Below are 19,456 nucleotides of genomic sequence, written 5' to 3'. Positions count from 1 at the left end.
TCTCCGCGCTCAGCGAATGGGGCCGTTGTTCACTTCAGCCAGTGGTGGGGAAATCCACATTTTCGTGGCGTTGGGTGTTTTTGGATTGCCACGAGGACTTCGTACACACAGTGGTGGTTAAGGGTCGTGTGAGGACACGGTAAGTAATTAAGAAAGGGCGGGTGAGGCGCACGGCCAAGGGGTGCGGGAGGAAGTGTGGGAGAAATATGGCGTAAAAGAAACGAGGGAGAGTGGACAAGTGGAGAAAAGAGACCAAGGGGAGAGGTTTGGTTAGAAATGAACGAGTGTAAGGGGAAAGGTTCCTGAAGGGACGGGGAGAAGGGTGTACATGGGAGGGCAGAATCAGAATATTTATACTGGAGGAATCCGATGAGCTATGAAGCTCTTTTTGACAGAGGAGCGACGTGGGCCACGGTGCTTGGCCAACGAGAGAGCTTGCCACGAGTGCGTTGTGTATGTGGAAGCATAAACTTACCTCACCAGGGATCACTCGTGAGGACTCACGTTCAGTGGTATCAACTTTAGTAAATCAATAAAAACACACACACGAATGATTTTCCAAGCTCAATAAGTCACCGGCCGAAGATCGAAGCGGTTGAAGCGACACGTCCGTCGGAGGTTGTCGTTGAATGAAATCGTCGAGCTAGGTAGGGTTAATTAATGACAGGGATCGTGGTGTAAAACCGCCACCACCAACCACGTGGTAGTGACACATCAACAAATATGGATTTCTCTAGAGTCAACCCTCGTCATGCGGCAACACAATATACATTATTTCGTTAGAAGGCAACTTATCAATATTTGTCTATCATGTGTATTAGACCTCCCCTCCTCCTCTCTGCCCATTGTGTTGGCGGGTGCAGTGGCTGGCCGCTTGCGCACAATCGCTCCATTGGTTGGCGTGTGCAGTAATTGGCCGCTTGCGCACAAGCGCTTCCACGTCCATCGCCCACCCTTTTGGCCTCGCCCCCCCTCCCTCCCGATACGTTCCTTTCATTGGCTACCATAGTCTGATGAGCTCCCCCCTCCCTCTCCTCCCCCCCTCAGGGATTACATCTTGAATCATTGCCTCACTTGATGCAGCTAATCTGGCTGTGACGGTCCCACCTGATGACGGAGACTTGTGTTGCCTCCGAAACGTCGTGATTTTTGTTTTATTTTATTTTTATTTTACTTTCTACGTGACTTTACCGAAAAAAAAAACCTAAGAAGATTATCAATATGGGCAACGAATTCGATATGAGCGTTACGTTAAATTGGCAATTTTGAATGTGTAAATTAGGAACAAAAATAATGAGGGCGGGGGGTGGGGGGAATTATAAAGGCAAAATGCACGGTCTGTTGTTTGGCCGCACTGTACTGTTATAGGTGGTCTGCGCGACGCACTGTACTAGTTTAACGCGACACTGTACTGGTTTAAAGCGACGCACTGTACTATTTTAGGGGCCTTCCATAAATGACGTCACGCACCTGGGGGGGGGGGGGGTCAGACATTTGTGACGATGTGTGACGAGGAGGGGGGGGGGTGAGAAATGTGACGTCACGTCAAAATGCGCAACTTTAAATAAATATAGACAACACGTTCTAATTAAATAAATAGACTTTTTAATAAATGTTTTCTCCTACATCAGAGTGCAGCGCCACATTAAATACGCACTACAATGACAATAGTTTAAAGCGATTTGAAGCATGTTTTATTTTGGGGGGGGGGGGGCAGAGCTTTGTGACGTCATATTTGAGGGGGGGGGTCTGACTTTTTGTGACTCCGTGTGACGAGGGGGGGGGGTCAAAAATCGTCCAAAATCGCGTGACGTCATTTATGGACGGCCCCTTAACGCGCTTTTCGTGATCACGCCTGGTACTGTACAGGGTGGTCCAGATATCTTGTGACCCCCCCCCCCAACTTAATTGACCCCTACATTTTTCCCACCTTTGCATATTCATTTCTGTTTGAAATAAACATTACTTTAAAAATATATTAAGTTTTAGTGAATTTAATGGGTGAGTGGGGTGGGGGTGTCACAAGACTTCTGGACCACCCTGTGTAACATTGTGCATATCACCGTTTCCGATTCTCTCCCCCACCCCTTCCAACTCAGACCCGCGGAGACGCGGACTGTGCAGGCGGAGAAGACGGTGAAGGAGTGCTGCCCCGGCTGGACTGGAGCGCTGTGCACCGACAGTGAGTTTGCGACAGTGGCCGATCTGGCTGTCGCCTGATGAAAGCTCCTTGTGAAACGTCGTACTCATGTTGTAAATCTTGAGGCTTGGCTCTTCAACGCACCGGTGTTGCTGTACTAGTGATGAATTGACCACGTTCTTCATAATCAACGATTTTTGGGTTTAGATCGCGTTATTTATAAATGTGTCGTAACCCTCCACCACCCGACACGGCCAATCAGTAAAAAAGTGTCACGTTGACAAAAGACAAATAGTTCACTGCTTTAGCCCACCGGTGTGTTGAAGCGTGAAACCACAACATTTACAATTTGAGTACGACGTTTCGCTGGTAATTGCATCCAGCATCATCGGGCAATTCGCCAGAATGGTGAATTGTAAATGTTGTGGTTTCACGCTTCAACACACCGGTGGGCTAAAGCAGTGAACTATTTGTCTTTTGTCAACGTGACACTTTTTTACTGATTGGCCGTGTCGGGTGGTGGAGGGTTACGACACATTTATAAATAACGCGATCTAAACCCAAAAATCGTTGATTATGAACAATATTGGTCGCGAAAGCCTACGTGTTAAACTGACCACGTTCTGTTTACGTGACAAACCTGACTAATCGGTTGTGTCGGGTGGTGGCGGGTTTAACGACACATTTATATATTTACGCGATTTAACCCCCCAAAAAAATCGTCGCGAAAGCTTTCGTGTTAAGATGTCCTTGTACTCCAGCCAACCAACTTGACAATTCTCACAGTGTGAGGCGGGGGGGGGGGGGACGGGGGGACAGGGAGGCTCCCAGACGGTGTGCCCGTCGCATTACACGTGCAAACGCACATGTCCGTGCCATGTGTTTGTAAAGCACTTTGTTTTCAGCGCCTATGGCAATGACTGTCTTTGGGAAGTAACGCGCGCGCTTCAAGGGATGCCGAAGGAGGGAATATTACACGCGAGAGGATGTCCACAGCGATGAAATCAGCTCGTGTGCAGGAGCCGGAACGTGAGAGATGGCAATGGCTTGGGGAGGCCGTCACTTTTATAGGTCGTCGATGCTCCTGATGATGATGATGGTGACCAATCAAATACATTTGCACTCACACCACGTCATTTTTATTAACTCGTGAACGCGTGTCCGAGCAATGGCATCACTGACTGGCGGGCCGCTAGCCGATTCTCACCGGAGCCGAGGCGGTTCGCAGAGTTGGGTGGCAAACTCTGCCCACGTAGGTGGCCGTCCTCCAGAGGTCGCAACCGGGTACCCGATATCCGTACCCTACCCGATACCCGGCTACCCGGCCGGGTACGGGTACGGGTCGCCGTTTGCGACCCTGGTACGGCCGGGTACGGGTACGGGTAGGCCGTGAGTCACCGGTGAGTCACCGTTTGTCACTCATTTCGGGTACGGTACAGGGTAGGGAACGGGTACCCGTACCTGGCCGGGTACGGGTACCCATTTGCGACCCTGGTGCGGCCGGGTACGGGTACGGGCAAGGAATCAAAACCCGTTTGCGACCTCTGCCGTCCTCTCTCCTCTGCCCAGGGCTCTCCTACCCGGGCATTTGCTACGCGCTGCCCGACTGTGGCAACGGCAGCGACGCCGACGGTGCGGGCATCGCGCTGTCGGCCATGGACGAGTGCTGCGCCAACGGACTAGCGCAGAGTTGGCGCAACTTGACGTCGGCGCTGTGCGCCGAGTGCCCGCAGCTCCTCATCTCGGGTGGGCAGCATCACCGCGCCATTGGCGGATCGTGCCGAGATCTTCGTTTAGACGCCCGCCACTACCCCCCCCCCACAAAATTTTTTTAAGACAAAGATCCCTCGCGTAGCCTCAACGGACTTTCGGGGTAAAAGGTGTTAGAGAGTTGCACCTATGAAGGCCGGAACGGTACACGGGGGGGGGGGGGGGGGCTAGGGCCACGCCCGACCGCCTTTGTCTCCCCCGGTGGTGATGTTTACGCACCGCACCGGGTACTCATTTGAGGCTGAGTCGACCTAGGGGAGGCCCAGGACCGGTTCAGATAATCGTCAGTGGGTGTTGGCCGTGACCGGGAATCGAACCCGGGTCGCCGGGTTCACGGCGCAGCGTAGCGCTAACCGCCGCCACACGATCACACGCTTGCGCTCGGCGGGCATAAGAAGATGCTTACTCACTCATTCGCGTGTATTTACATCATCCCCTGTTTTGTTGTGTGTGCTATACCGATGGCTCGTAATGATTGACGACGACGACGGTAATGAGCCACGGCGAGACCGCGAAAGCCGTAAGCGCACGCGCTCTGCCACACACGGGCACCGCACCGTCGCGCGCCGTGCCACTCACCCTCTCGCCCAACGCCGCGCAAAATGCAGGGGGACCCGGGGCGCCTCGCCTCCCGCTCATCCACGTGGCACCGCAGTCGGGCGGCGACCCCCGTCTCTTCGGCACCTGCGCCACGTGGAGCGGCTTCCACTACCGCAGCTTCGACGGCAGACACTTCCACTTCCCCGGGGCGTGCGCCTACGAGCTGGCGTCGGCCACCGACGGCACGTGGGCGGTGCACGTGGCCAGTGCCCGGGGAGAAGCCGCGGTGAGGGAGACGGGCGCGGAGAGTGCCGCGCGGTCGTGTTGCCTCGGCTGCAAGCTGCCGCAACGCGGTGGGCGCTGATTGTGCGTACGACTAAGTCGATGGCACCGTCGCCTCGACCCCACCTCCTCCCCCCGCCCCCGCCGGCGGTCCAAAGTCACTGGCGTCCGTGTAACAGTAAGCGGCGGATTAAATAGATGACATCTGTGGCTATCCGTTTACCCACGGAGACTCGAGGATTTATTTTCCGGGAAGTCTGCGGCGTGAGATTCTGTGGTCGCTTCAATAAGCGGGTATGTTTTTTCGGGCGTGGTGTTAAAAATTTGAAGAGCATTGAGAAAACCCGTGCGAGAGATGAGAGAGAGAGAGGGTGTGCATTTGTACTACGCACTGGTTGGTCATGGACCTACTCGCACTCCCGCACCCCACAGGTGTTTTATCTACCGCCACGCGAGAGCATCTCCCGTTCCTGATGCCAGCAGCGAGACGGCTTCCCCCCCCCAACCTCCTCCCAGGCGTTGCGATGATCAACGCCCACGTTGGGTCTCGTCTCTCTCCGCAGGAATTGAAAATCCTGTTTGGCCTTGAAGTGATCAAGACGACCAGCGGCTCCGTAGCGGTCAACGACGTCGGAGTCCCGCACGGGCAGCCCTACTTCCAGAAAGGTCACACCGTGACCCCTGACCCCGCCTACATCACCGCATTTGATGCACATATAAAGTATGGATGATCGAAGTTTTTTATGATCACAATAATTATACTGTAATAATTTATAGCCCCTTAGTTTAGCCAGTACTGGATGAAGGCTTCCCAAAGCCCTGTTGGTTGTGCGGTGATTTTGACCATGCTTCACTACCACTGGTCAGTGCAGGGTGGTGAGGGTGGGGGCCCAGGATTAGTTGAACTATCACCTGCCACTTGATTTAAGCCTGATGAAGACCGCTTGTGTTGCGATCGAAACGTCGTGGGTTTTTTGCTTTAATTATTTTCAATTTATAATTTAATTTAACATTGAAATTGTATTTTATTATTTTTATTTCATTTTTTTCTATCTACGTGACTTTACCCTTCAAATAAAATCAATTCATGTTTGTGAGTTTGGTTACTCGCATCATTCCTATAGCGGGAGGCGATCACACGGGAAGACGCTATGTTTCACAGAATCTGGAGTAGTTTTTTGCAGGAGTGGTGATGTTGCTTTGAGTCTAATCCCAGTTGAGTATCTTACGGGTATCATTCATACATATAAGTTCACAAATGTGTGCACATCTGCGTGTGCACGCTTATACACAATCGAGAGATTATGGACAAATGTGAGTTCACTAGGACCAGAATAACATGACCTTTGGAAGGTCATAGGGCAATATTGGTTGACCTGAAGAAGAGATTGGGGGTGGTGGAAGGGGTGGGTGGGGTCGGGGTGGTGCTGCGGTTGTATCACTCGAACCGCAATCGGAAGGTCATCATTTCAAATGCTGGGTTGGGGGATAAGTTAATCTCATCATCCCTTCGAGTTCCATAAAATAAGTACAACTACATGGTAAGTCGGCCTGTCCCACCACCCACCTTGGTAAAGTGAGATTCCCACCGCCGGCTTCGTGCCGCCGATAGCGATGAGCTGGGGACGTTGTTTTGTCGTTTGAACGGCTCTGCTGACCTGCGTGACCCGCGCGTGGATGACAGGCGTGAGCATCAAGTGGATCGGGGACTTCGTGTTCATCGAGAGTGGCCTGGGCGTGCGCGTCAAGTGGGACCAGGAGCGCGCGGTCTACGTCACCGTGACCTCCGACCTCAAGGGGCAGACCAGAGGCCTCTGCGGCTCCTACAACGATGACCCCGGCGGCACGTGTTTTGTTCATTTCCCGAAATGTGTCCCTCCGCAAAGCTCTCGGATGCGTTTACGAGTTGTGTGTCGCGTGTTGTTCAGCATCATATCCGACGTTCCGCTCCACATGCTCGGAGCTATCCCTAAGATTTTTTTTATGGAATGAAGACCACAATACAGCCAAGTGGAGCCATGCGTTTTTGCTGGGATTTCGTGGATATCACATATTTTTTTTCTTGTGTGATACACCCAATCCGCAGGGCTTGGAGAAGCCTGTGAGATGGCCGTACAACGAGTAGGCCTTCTGACCTACGTAAAATCTACGATGTGTTGACCTAGGAGTGTTGTCTTGTTGTGTGCAAGGCTTTAGTTCCAGCCACCCCAATTTCTCGCCACATGCCAAATGCTCTATTGTTTCGTGCAGATGACTTCATGACGGCAGAAGGGCAGGTCGTTCAGTACGCCGTCACCTTCGCCAACTCGTGGAAAGTGGTGTCCGCAGAGAACGAGGCAAGGCATCGGCATCCTCAGTGCAGCCCGCATCCACACACGCGCCGCACGGCATTGATAACCAAGCTCGGCCACGCAATTATACGACTTGCTACGCTGGGTGCGGGGCCAGTAAGCGCGCTAAATACTTTAATGAGTGTCCGTTCTCTGTCAGTCAGTAAGTCTCTCTGCTCTCTACTCTGAAGAAGTGTCATTGCCCACCATCTAAAATATTGTGCGGTGTTAATGGTGTATGTGGTACGTGTTTTTTTATTTATTTGTGCTTGCTGGGCCATCTACAGGCTCCGCTGATCGGATGAATTGCTATGATTCAGGTCACGATTCAATTTTAGATTTGCTATCTTTCTCAAATTTTGGTTTCGTTTATTTTGTCTCGTTTATCGTTTGGTCCGTCGAGTTTGGTCTCGTTTGTTCTATTAGCGTCAAGGTAGTCGCCACGTAACGTGCGTGAAACCTCGAACGGGTCCCATCGATCGAATGGCGAGATGCCGAGCGTCGATCACATCCGTTTACTTTCAGCCCGGTCATCTTTCTCGCGCAGGGATGCCGAGACTCGGCGGAATTCGGCCACGCGTGCCGCCGCGCGGTGGACCCCGCGCTCATGGTGGAAGCCGAGGCCACGTGCCAGCTGCTGCTGGCGCCGCCATTCCGCCAGTGCCACGTGGAGGTGAGCGGCCGCGTCGCGCCGTGCCTGCCTCTCGGCCGCGTTCTCACAACCCGACGAAGCGAGGACTGGAAATGCGGTGACCTGCACGAGCCCAACTCCCGGTTTTGACGCTCAGTTTTATAAGACTGCACGTGGCCCGGCTGTGGTGTTGACATGGTCCAGTGGCGGTGCGCATTTGGCACTTTTTTTTCTCCAGAGATTCGAATCCGGCAGGCGGCCCTGGTTAATCCTTCTGCTTCCCTGCTTCGCAGCGGTCGTTAAAGATCCTGCAACGTCATTCGAAACGGAGTAGTCCATTGTTGCAGAATGTATCCGTGAAACACCACGGCACCTTCCTTCGCGACGGTAGCCTTGCGCGATAAAACTTTCATTCAGACTCTGTCTCCTCGACAGACCTGTTCTCCACCTGAGGACGGCTACTTGCGTTGTGGCCGAAACGTCGTGAGAATTATTTTATTATGTTTTATTTTTATAATTTTATTATTTCAATTCTACGTGACTTTACCGAAAGAACCAAGAAGATGATAAGAACGATGTTTGCCGGTGCCCCGCGCACTAAACTCATCTAGCGCTTCACCGCTCAGGTGGACCCCACGGAATACTACGACGCCTGCCTCTACAGCTACTGCCGGCCGCCAGGCCCGACGGCGGGGGACCCCCGCGGGGGGCCCCGGGCCGCGGCCGTGTGCGACTCGCTGGCCGGGTACGCGCGGGAGTGCGCCCAGCGGAGCGGTGGCTCCTTCCGGTGGCGCAGCGAGCGGCTCTGCGGTAAGAACGGCGGCGTTGTGCGTGCGTGCGCGTTGCCCATCGTCTGTTGCCCATCGTCTGTTGCCCGTCGTCGTCGCCGCTTGCGTCCGTCGGCAAATATAGCCGGCCCGGTGTGCTCGGCCGGGAGAGCGAGCCGCTCGCGATTGGAAGTTCGTTGACTCAGCGGGCTCATCATCCCCCCAGGATTGATATTCATTCCGCTTCGCGGGGAAAGTCAACAGCGGCTGGGAGATTTTCCCCTGCCATAGGAATTTATGATTTCCATCACTGGCTAAGGGATATGAACAAGAATCCCCTTTGAATTGGTCAGCGTATACGCCAGAGATGATTTGGATTCGTGAAGTCGAAACGCACTAAGTGGCCTCTATGATGATTAGGGTTCTTTATTTACAGTCGGGGGCTCACAGAGCCAGATAGGATCCTCATGGTTCGTTTTGAGAGCAGCAGAGTTGTGGTAATACTATAATAAATAAAAATGAGTATTGTAAACAAATCCATATATAATCATGTGTTATTCGTCTAAGTAGGAATACCCTATTGACTTACAATAGCCTCATCAGCCGATTAGACAAATGCTGCTGTGTTGCCTGTGTTTGAACGGTAGTGGTTAAGAGCACTGTGCTCTGAACCCGGTGACCAGAGGTCGATTCCCGCTCACGGCCAACATTGGTGGCGAATATCTAATCTGGTACCGTGACTCATCAAAGTTGACTCGGCCTTAAATAAGTTCCTCCTCGTGTACTGTGCTAGCATCGATAGGTGCCCGCTCACAGCACTTGCCCCAGCATTTTGCTCAAGGCTATACGGGGGATGTTTGTCTTTGCACGATGAAATCTCACCATGCACGGTGCCTGGCAGGATGTCTCAAAATTGATCTGATGACCCAGTGCCACTGCTCGCTAACTTTGGTGACGCGAGCAGAGAAAATAAACACAAATAGGAAATAGCTGACCTATAATAGTTGGCCATGATGCTCTTCTCCCACCGGTCTCCTCCTTGCCGCTGTGGCATTTTAGAGTCCAGATAGACGGTGACTGACGCATCGGTGGAGCAAACGCAAGTCCGAGACGTCACATACTGACCGTGGGTTTGGGCAGGAGACATCGATAGCATTGGTCGAGATGAACTCCTTCCTTTGTCTCAACCACGAGACTAACGGTGGAATGGCTGCCAAAGGGAGGGAGTTCAAGCACCATGAAGATGAAGAGATCAGATCTGCACACGTGCGGGCGCTAGATGTATTGTCGCATTGCAAAATTGTTCAAGGTAAGCAACGGCATGGGAAGGACTACATCTAGCAGTGGATCGATCATGGCTGATGATAATAATGACGAATCATAACATTGGTTTCATTTCGATTTAAAGCTTTCGTGACTGCAAGGATTCGGACGCTGTCTTTCCGACAGCCCTGTTCTTCACCTGAGGACGGCTTCTTGCGTTGTGGCCGAAACGTCGTGAGAATTGTATTTTATAATGTTTTATTTTTTATTATATTTTATTATTTCCCTTCTACGTGACTTTACCGAAAGAACCAAGAAGATGAACATTGGTTTCCACTGGCTCGCGTGATTTTCAGTGCTTTCTCTCTCTCTCTCTCGGCCCCCTCGCAGTCAGGATTCAGCAGAAAAGGCGGAGGGAAGGGAACAGGGTGGGAGCGCAGAGACACGTGGGCGACTACAATTATTTGGAGCCGAGGGATTTATATTGCAATCAACATTGTGCCCCAGGTCTCTGGACAGTGTCATGGAAAGTGTGCCCTGGAAAATCTGCTATAAGTAACCCATAATTAAGAATGCACAATAAGACCGAGCACAGCGTGTAATGTACAAACGCACGCGATGGGGCGTTGCAATAAAATAATTGGTGGATGAAGACCTCCCAAAGGCTTGTCAATCACGGAGTTCGTTTGACCCTTTCTTCACCACGCCGCTTCGTGCGGGTTGGTGAAGCTGGTGGGGGCAGGGCCGCTTTCGATATCACTCGCCACGGATGTCAGCTCTGGGGGGGGAATCAAATTATAACTATAATAATAATAAGAAGAAGAAATTTCAGCTCACAACGTACCACACAGTATTCGCTCGAGAGAGAGAGAAAGACAATGACTCGGCGCTCGTGGGGTACCACGGACGAGTGGGAAGGCAGCCAGACGGTGAGCTGGCACAAATTCTTTCCCAAGCTCTGCAGTCCTGTACATATAGCTCTTTTTCAGAAGCGACCTGGCCACAAATGATAACTCAACGAATTGGCTGATGATGTGGAAATTTACAGCAGCCAAATACTCTAAACGCGTGATGTTGATTCTGAACGTGGAAGGAAAAACCGGAGAAAAATCCACGTGACCACGGGGAGACAGACACGCAAACTCCAAATATACAGCAGCAGGCGTCAAGGGTCGGGATCGAACACCACGACCTCCTGCATACCAGGCGAGGTAGTTAACATCTCGCCACGGTGGCACCCCATACACAGCGGAGGGTAGAACGCGTTAGCGGTGCGCGGTGGTGGCGTCGGCGGCGTCTCGATCCTCATCCGCAACCTGCGCATCCGTACCCACCACCGCAGCCAGGAATTGCTCCGGCGGCATGGAGTTCTCGGACTGCGCGTCGCTGTGCCCGGCCACGTGCTCCTCCGTGGGCTTCCCCGAGGAGGCTGCCTGCAGGGAGGTGTGCGTCAGCGGCTGCGAGTGCCCCCGGGGCACCTTCCTGGAGGGCGGAGCGTGCGTCCTAGCCGCGCAGTGCCCCTGCTACCACCGCAAGCGCAAGTACCGGCCCGGGGAGATCGTTCAGCAGCAGTGCAACCAGTGGTGAGGTTTCGATTTAAAGCTTCTTTCGTGACTGCAGGGATGCATCTGCTTGGTTCTTTCGGTAAAGTCACGTAGAAGGAAAATAATAAAATAATAAAAATGAAACATAATAAAATTATTCTCACGACGTTTCGGCCACAACGCAAGCAGCCGTCTTCAGGTGGAGAACAGATCTGTCGAGAAGGCAGAGTCTGAATGCCTTCTCGACAGACCTGTTCTCCACCTGAAGACGGCTGCTTGCGTTGTGGCCGAAACGTCGTGAGAATTATTTTATTATGTTTTATTTTTATTATTTTCCTTCTACGTGACTTTGCCGAAAGAACCAAGAAGACAGTGGTGAGGTGTCGGAGATGGGCACGTGGATAAGGTCGTCGTCATCGTCGTCAATCCACTGCTGGATTGACGCACCTCCCGATATTAGCACGGTTGGCCGCGTACGGTGCGAAAGAAGTTCGATAGGAACAGAATAGAAAAAATTAAATAATTTAGGGAACTTTGTCAATCCACTGCTGAGTGTGTCATGAGGATGGTTTGACCGTGCTCTTCAGTGGCAGGGTTGTTGAGACGTCTGGGCAGCGTGGAAGATTAACAAACCTGTCAACCCCTTATAGACCAATTTAGATTACCATACACTACACTATACACTACACTACTATACACTACACTACTACATACCTGTCAACCCCTTATCAGTGCCCTACCTTATTACAGACCAATTTAGACTACCATACACTATACACTGCACACTACACTACTATACACTACACTATACACTACACTACTATACACTACACTACTACATACCTGTCAACCCCTTATCAGTGCCCTACCTTATTACAGACCAATTTAGATCTTGTTGGTCACGCCGTACCCTTATAAATCTCAACGTTCATCCTACAAAAGTGTCATCAGAAGGGAGAAACACAAACAAATAGACGACGTTTTTTTTGCCCGTATTGAAACGGCTGTACGCCGTATGGACCTGAAAACTCAATTTCCCTGTACAAGAATACGGGGTAAACCTTACGGGTTGACAGGTACGGAGTAGGCCAAAATAACCAGAGGTGTGGACTCGAGTCATGTGACTTGGACTCGAGTCAGACTCGAGTCATGAATTTGATGACTTGCGACTCGACTTGGACTTGCATAACAATGACTTTGTCCCACCTATGAGATGTGGACTCGAGTCATGTGACTTGGACTCGAGTCAGACTCGAGTCATGAATTTGATGACTTGCGACTCGACTTGGACTTGCATAACAATGACTTTGTCCCACCTATGAGATGTGGACTCGAGTCATGTGACTTGGACTCGAGTCAGACTCGAGTCATGAATTTGATGACTTGCGACTCGACTTGGACTTGCATAACAATGACTTTGTCCCACCTATGAGATGTGGACTCGAGTCATGTGACTTGGACTCGAGTCAGACTCGAGTCATGAATTTGATGACTTGCGACTCGACTTGGACTTGCATAACAATGACTTTGTCCCACCTCTGAAAATAACCTCCGGTAGAGGGCCTCCCTACAACTTCCAGCCAGGAGTGGCGTGAGCGAGCAATTACAGGGCTTCACCATTTATTGAGAGCCTAAGTTTGTCCAAAACATTGTTGCAGGGGGCCAGCTGCAAGTAGTTCCCCCTTTTCACTCCTGTTTACTGTGCAGAAATCGTGCGCTCGAAAACAACATCTGCGGAAAGAGCACCGGCCAAAAATGTCGTGCCGTTGTGTGCGACTCTCCTGTGCCCCTGGGCCAGCCCTCCCAAACCTCGGGTCCAACGATTGCGTGCGCCGGGCGCTTAAACGATCGTAAACACAGCCATACAGTAGCCTGCCGGCGCAAGTTCCGTTTCGTTTGCGGAAAGAAAACAACTGAGCAGGGCCCCCCCCCCCCCCCGTAAACACTCTCATCCGCCACTCGCGCAGGAGGCTCGTAAATAAACAGACGCTGGCTCGCATTCAAGCGGCTCGGGAGTTGGTTACAGTCACTGGCTTTTTTAAAATCCTTTATATTAAGTTCGTTTGCTTGCTTAGGACCGTGCAAATATTTCGGTCGTATTTTAACCCACTTCCCGTGATGCAATCGAGCTGACATTTTCCACACAGACTCGTTGTGCGTGACAATTAATGTTCGTGAAAATTTTTTCCCAAAATGTTACACTTTTTAGGACAAAAATATAATATTTAATTACCAATTGCTTAATGCTGGCAGACAATCATCTGACCCATAGGTGGCAGCCATCTCAAGCCAGAGGACGAGAGGACTCTAGCCGCCACGCATATAAAGGATTTATAGTGAAAAACTTTGTTTTTACGGGTTATACTTATATTATTTTTGTTGGGCTCGGTCTGCTCACAACTTAGGGAACAATTGCAAGCGCTCGCTACAACTTGCGCGTGCTTTTGTTGTTGTTGTTGCAATGGTGGCGTTGCATGCAATGAGCTGGAGATTGCATCCGCGTTATAATTATAATGATTGAATAATAATTTTGCTCGCTCTCGAAAAGGGAGGGGAACGACTCAGAGGCGCGATAGAATGAGTCCGTGAAATATGGAGGGATACATGAAAACTAAATAAAAAAAAACTATAAACATTCTTTTATTTTATCAGGTAAGGCCCACTGAGATATATAGCACTTTTTCAGAAGCGACCTTGCCACAAATGATAGCCCAATGAAGTGGCTTATCATGTGGAAATCTACAGCAGCCAAATACTCGAAAGGCGTGATGTTGATTCTAAATGTTGGAGGGAAAAACGGAGGACCCGGACAAAAATCCACGTGACCACGGGAAGAACATGCAAACTATATATATACAGGCGTCAGCGTCAGGATCGAACCCATGACCTCCTGTATGCCAGACGAGAGAATTAACATTTCGTCATCCCAGCGCCTAAATTACGATGCATCCATAATCCCTCCATATTTCACCGACTCATTCTGTTCCGCCACGGTGCCAAATTCCTTCCCCCCTCCCCAAGCTCTGCGTTCCTCTAAATATGAAGGTGTTATAGGACCGATATTGAATGTTTACACGCGGGAGGAAACTGGAGCACCATGGGAAGACCCACACGTGCGAGGGGGCAACGCGATACCCCTTGCATTTGGAAAAGTTGGAGTCTACATTCTTTGTATCGCCTTCCCCTGGCAAGCCAGGGTATGGCACTTCAACGCCCCGGGGGAAGGCAGCTTACAAACACCAACTCCTGCTGTCTCCACAGGCTGTATTACATGCCACGTGCATAGCCACCACCGCCCGGATCACTTTTGAGTGGAGATTTACAAAACTGAGTTTATCATTGTTATTTGCCAAAAATGTGTAAAAATTACCTGCAAATTACTCCGTAGCAACATCGTCCTCCTGCTGTGCAACTAGTGGAGAGACTGTAAGAATCACGGCGTGAATGCCAAATGCAACCCAGTCATTGTCTGCGTTGTTTCACATGCAAGCGGCTCTAACTGCGCTTTGTTTCCCGCATGGAAGCGTGTGCCAGGGCGGGGTGTGGAACTGCACCCAGGACAGGTGTTCAGCGGAGTGCGCGCTGCTCGGCGATTCCCACTACGTCACGTTCGACGGGAAGAGCTACTCCTTCCAGAGCACCTGCGACTACGTCTTGCTCGAGGTGATGTGCGTTCACGGTGACGCAGCGTCTTACCGTCACGACCGTCACCCAGCCGCGTTCTACCCGCTCCCCTGGCTCCGTGTGTCTGTCGACCATGCCGATCTCATCAAGGAGCTAACTCCGGTCATCCTCAAAGCAGCGGCTTTTGGTCAGCTGTCGAACAAAGATGGTCACCGCATCGCGCGCTTTCAGGTGGCCTTCTGCGGCCGTCTGGAACGCTCTTCATACCGAAATTACGAAGCCACTGGAGCTATCCAATTTTAAAAACATCTAGATTGATAACTCATTTAGAACTGCTTTTTGTCTTGAGTTTCTTGTCTTTCCCTCGCCCCACCGATTAGCGCGGTTGGGTGCGTACGGTGTGAAAGAAATTCAACATACATACATATATAAACAAGGTGTGACGCACGGCGTCGCCGGGACCAGAATTGAGAGACGCCGCTGTCGAGTCTGCCGGCTCTGTAACGCGCCGCGCACTCGCCCCTGCGCAGGACTTTGTGAGCGGCAAGCTGCTCGTCATCGAAGAGAAGGGCGCCTGCGCCGCCGTCGGCTGCAGCCGGACCCTCACCGTCACCGTCTACAAGACCACCGTCCGACTGCGCTTCACAGGTCCGACGGCGCGTCCGCGTCACTCGCGGGGTTTTCTCCGGGTAACTCCGTTGACGTGACGGCAGATCGCGGAGCTTGTCGTCGACTCGTTCGGTGCGGCGCCCTGCCCCGCTTGTTCCACGTTGGTGTCTCCGCGTGGTCGCTGCGCAGGTGAGGTGAGCGTGGACTCGCGCGACGTGCGCCTGCCGTTCAAGAACCAGGACGTGTCCGTGTCGAGGGCGTCGTCCGCGTTCCTGCTCCTCCAGGCGTTCGGCCTCTCGCTGCTGTGGGGCCTCGAGCACCACGTGGCCTACTTGAGGCTCGAGCCGGCCTACGCCAACAAGGTCCGTGGTCCCGTGCACCAAGAATCGATGGCGAGGCGTGCGGGCGGCACCGCGGCCGCGACGGCGTCTAGAAATCGGCCGTGCTTCCTCCGGTGCCACAGGTGCGCGGCCTCTGCGGCACGTTCAGCTGGACCCAGAGCGACGACTTCGCGACGCGCGAGGGCGACGTCGAGACGAACGCCGCGGCGTTTGCCGACCGCTACCGGGCATCGCACGGCTGCCCGGCCACCGCCCCCGAGCCCGCGTCCGACCCGTGCGCCACCTACGCGCAGAGCCGCCCGTACGCCGAGGAGAGCTGCGCCGTCCTGCACGCGCCGACCTTTGAGGTCTGAATGCGTTGGTTGTCAACCTGCATTTACACATTCTAGATTTGAAGCTTTCGTGACTGCAAGGATTCATACTCTTAGTTCTTTCGGTAAAGTCACGTAGGTAAAAAAAATTAAAATTAATAAAAATATAATAAAAATAAAATAATATAAATAAAATAAAAATTAATATTTTTATTTTATTTTCATTCATTTTAATTAAAAAATTTACCTACGTGACTTTACCGAAAGAACTAAGAGTATGCATTTACACACTTCCTTCAGCCCATCGTCGACCCTCCCGGGTCGGTAAAGTGAATACGACTTTGTGGCACTGGTTGTCCCCCATCACATAGGGTGTCGAGTTTCCACCACTGACTCAGGGCTGTAGATGGGAGATGAGCACCGCCACAGTTCTCATTTGGAGTAGGAAATCACTTTGCCTTTTGACTTGACATTTACGTGCCGTGCGGTGCTTTATCACTTCAAATAAACATTTGCGCAGCATTGCACTGCGGCCGAGCGGCGTGGTCTGGTTGACCATAGACACTGGTGTAAGGGATTTAAATGCGGGCCCTCCTTGTCTTAGTTACCCCTACGATCCTCGGTAGCCCGGCTCCTGGGCTCCTACGGCCCGTGGACCATGGTGCAGTTGCGCTGCCTGCACACTCAACAGCTGTGTGCGACTGCTGCAGACGTATATGTGCAGCTGGCAGGGTGGCGCTTCGATGGGCACGCTTGACTCACAATAGAAAGAGTTTGCAAGTTCAAATTCTGGTCGGGGGCTGACTCCACTTATCAGCCCTCAACTAGCGGTCATTGTGGGAAAATTAGCAATAGGTTTTTTTCTTGTTTAAAGGGACTGTTCCTTGCCATGGCAATATTGGATTTCCGCCGCTAGAGATTAACACCACCCAATGCTCGTTTTAAGCATGGAGAAACTTTCACCTATTTATCGTAGATTCTATTGAGCCCTATACAGTATATGATAATATTTTTGGGGTGGTCACATGACCCCAGTGGTGGCGCACTCGCCACTCATTGCAGAGGTTTGCACCGTCAAGTTCACAGCGGACATCGAACATCCCATTAAATAATTCGCAAAGTCTAGAAAATGACAGTGTGCTGGCATCATGCTCCAAATCTGTCAAATTTCTAAAATGTACCTGCAGTTTCTTCAGTTGAAACTTTTGCACCTTCGTGTAGATCTTCTTCCGCACCGTACGTCGCCAACCGCGCTAAACGGAATGGCGCGAAATACCAAACGTACCAATTTTTTTTTATTCCCGTGCACTCTGGCAGGCCTGCCACGTGGTGGTGGAGGTGTCTCCGTTCCATCAGCTGTGCCTGGCTGCGGTGTGCGGGTGCGGGAGGCGATCTGGCGGCGGCAGCAGCAGCAGCAGCGGTGGTAGCGCCGGCTGCCTCTGCTCGGCAGTGGCCGCTTACGCCCGGGAGTGCGCGCTCGCCGGCGTTCCCGCCGTCTGGAGGAGCGCCTCCTTTTGCCGTGAGTCTTCATTGTTGTTCCGCAGACGACACGGCCGTTGACGAGCCTCATTTTTTGCCCAGACCGCATCGCTAAAGGTGTTTTGGCAAGTGGGCTTACACACGCACGCACGTACAACTTCTCGGTAAGCATTTTTTTAAAAATACCCTAGTTTAGACGAGTAGGTGACTGACCACCGGAGTGCGAGTGACCGGCGCGAATCTTCCCGGGCGCAGCGATGCCGTGCTCCGGCGGGCAGGAGTACGCCGAGTGCTCGCGGCCGTGCGGGGCCACGTGCGGCGAGCTGCGCCTGGGCCTGGCGTGCGCCGGCGTGGAGAGCGGCTGCGTCTCGGGCTGCAACTGCCCCACGGGGCTCGTCCTGGACGAGCAGGGCCGCTGCGTGGCCCCGGAGCTGTGCCCGTGCCCGCAGGGCGACGCGCTCTACCCGCCGGGGCACACCCTCGCCAGGGGCTGCAACTCCTGGTAAAGTGATGCGAGCAACCCCCCCCCCCCTATCCTGGCCCTTCCTCCCCCCCCCCCCCCCGAGTCCCCACTGAGTTCTCTACTCGGGCCATGGGTGATTATGTTCGTGATGTGTTGAGCCTGGCCGTGTAGGTGGTGTCTCGTATGGCTTTTGTGGGACCCTGCGATTGTGAATGTGGAGGATCTTCTTGGTTCTTTCGGCAAAGTCACGTAGAATGGAAATAATAAAAGAAGAATTTTTTTTTACAAATTATTTTATTAATAAATGTTTTATTTTCATTATTTTATTATTTCCATTCTACGTGACTTTACCGAAAGAACCAAGAAGATGAATCCCTGCAGTCACGAAAGCTTTAATTCGAAATTTAACGTGGAGGATGTTGCGGTGGCGAGATGTTAACTACCTCGCCTGGTATACAGCAGGTCGTCGGTTCAACCCCGATATTTGGAGTTTGCATGTTCTCCCCGTGGTCGCGTGGATTTTTCTCTGGGTCCTCCGGCTTTTCCCACCACATTTAGAATCAACACGCGTTTAAGAGTATTTGGCTTTGACTAATATCCACGCGATAAGCCACTTCGTTGGGCTATCATATGTGGCCAGGTCGCTTGTGAAAAAGAGCTGTAGAGCTCAGTGGGCCTTCACTGGTAAAATAAAAAATACTCTAGTTTGAGTGCATCGCTGCGTTCGTTTAGGTAAATTACAGATCGGTGCTACCTGATGTTCCGGAGCGTCTGTGTGTGACGAGGTGATGATGCTGCCGCGGTTTAACGAACAGCACACCGGACAATCCACAGGTTGTTGTTTTCATTTATTTTATTTTATTTTTTACCTACGTGACTTTACCGAAAAACCCAACGAGTATGAATCCACAGGTCGCAGATTCAATGTCCTGGCGCGGCAATCGAAATAATGGGCACGTTCCTGTCCACGCAGCGGTATAAATGGGTACCATCACGGTTAGGTGGCAAGGAGGGTTTGCCTGTGGTGGGGTAAAGTAGAGGTTAAATATCCTCGAGTCGAGAGGGGGCACGCTTCGAGCTCCCTCTAGTGGAAGCCCCTTCCTCCAGCAATGGTGTGGGCAAGTGAATTCAGTGCTGCGTCTTTACCTTTTATTTGTTTACCTCCATGTAATAGTGTCTGAAGACTCCAGAAAGCAAAGCTCACGCATGCAGGTTGAATAAGAGGTGGAGTGTATTAGGGAAACAGTTTTGCAGGCTGGTAAGCCAGTCGATTAAGCAAGTTTCTCTTTTGCCAGAAACAAATACAGTACATCCCACTGGCCAATGACTGTGTGGTGGTGACACTAAGACCTGGCACCTGTA

The 19,456-nt window shown here is 51.8% G+C and overlaps 1 protein-coding gene across 1 annotated transcript in view; it reads left to right on the top strand.

The window, feature by feature from the left end:
• LOC144728614 (SCO-spondin-like) overlaps nucleotides 1-19,456 on the top strand; it is a 186,020-nt gene that overhangs the window by 2,352 nt on the left and 164,212 nt on the right. The window contains exons 3-17 of the mRNA XM_078608203.1: nucleotides 2,100-2,182; nucleotides 3,710-3,886; nucleotides 4,519-4,736; nucleotides 5,296-5,398; nucleotides 6,417-6,575; nucleotides 6,983-7,068; nucleotides 7,610-7,735; nucleotides 8,320-8,503; nucleotides 11,066-11,306; nucleotides 14,792-14,930; nucleotides 15,422-15,539; nucleotides 15,690-15,862; nucleotides 15,964-16,188; nucleotides 17,470-17,671; nucleotides 17,887-18,133. Coding sequence (XP_078464329.1) covers nucleotides 2,100-2,182; nucleotides 3,710-3,886; nucleotides 4,519-4,736; nucleotides 5,296-5,398; nucleotides 6,417-6,575; nucleotides 6,983-7,068; nucleotides 7,610-7,735; nucleotides 8,320-8,503; nucleotides 11,066-11,306; nucleotides 14,792-14,930; nucleotides 15,422-15,539; nucleotides 15,690-15,862; nucleotides 15,964-16,188; nucleotides 17,470-17,671; nucleotides 17,887-18,133 — 2,481 coding nt within the window. The remainder of the gene's footprint in view (nucleotides 1-2,099; nucleotides 2,183-3,709; nucleotides 3,887-4,518; nucleotides 4,737-5,295; nucleotides 5,399-6,416; nucleotides 6,576-6,982; nucleotides 7,069-7,609; nucleotides 7,736-8,319; nucleotides 8,504-11,065; nucleotides 11,307-14,791; nucleotides 14,931-15,421; nucleotides 15,540-15,689; nucleotides 15,863-15,963; nucleotides 16,189-17,469; nucleotides 17,672-17,886; nucleotides 18,134-19,456) is intronic.

This window comes from Lampetra planeri, chromosome 1, assembly GCF_965212315.1.
Source record: "Lampetra planeri chromosome 1, kcLamPlan1.2.h2, whole genome shotgun sequence".
NCBI lineage: Eukaryota > Metazoa > Chordata > Hyperoartia > Petromyzontiformes > Petromyzontidae > Lampetra > Lampetra planeri.
This window is presented reverse-complemented; position numbering and strand designations above follow the sequence as displayed.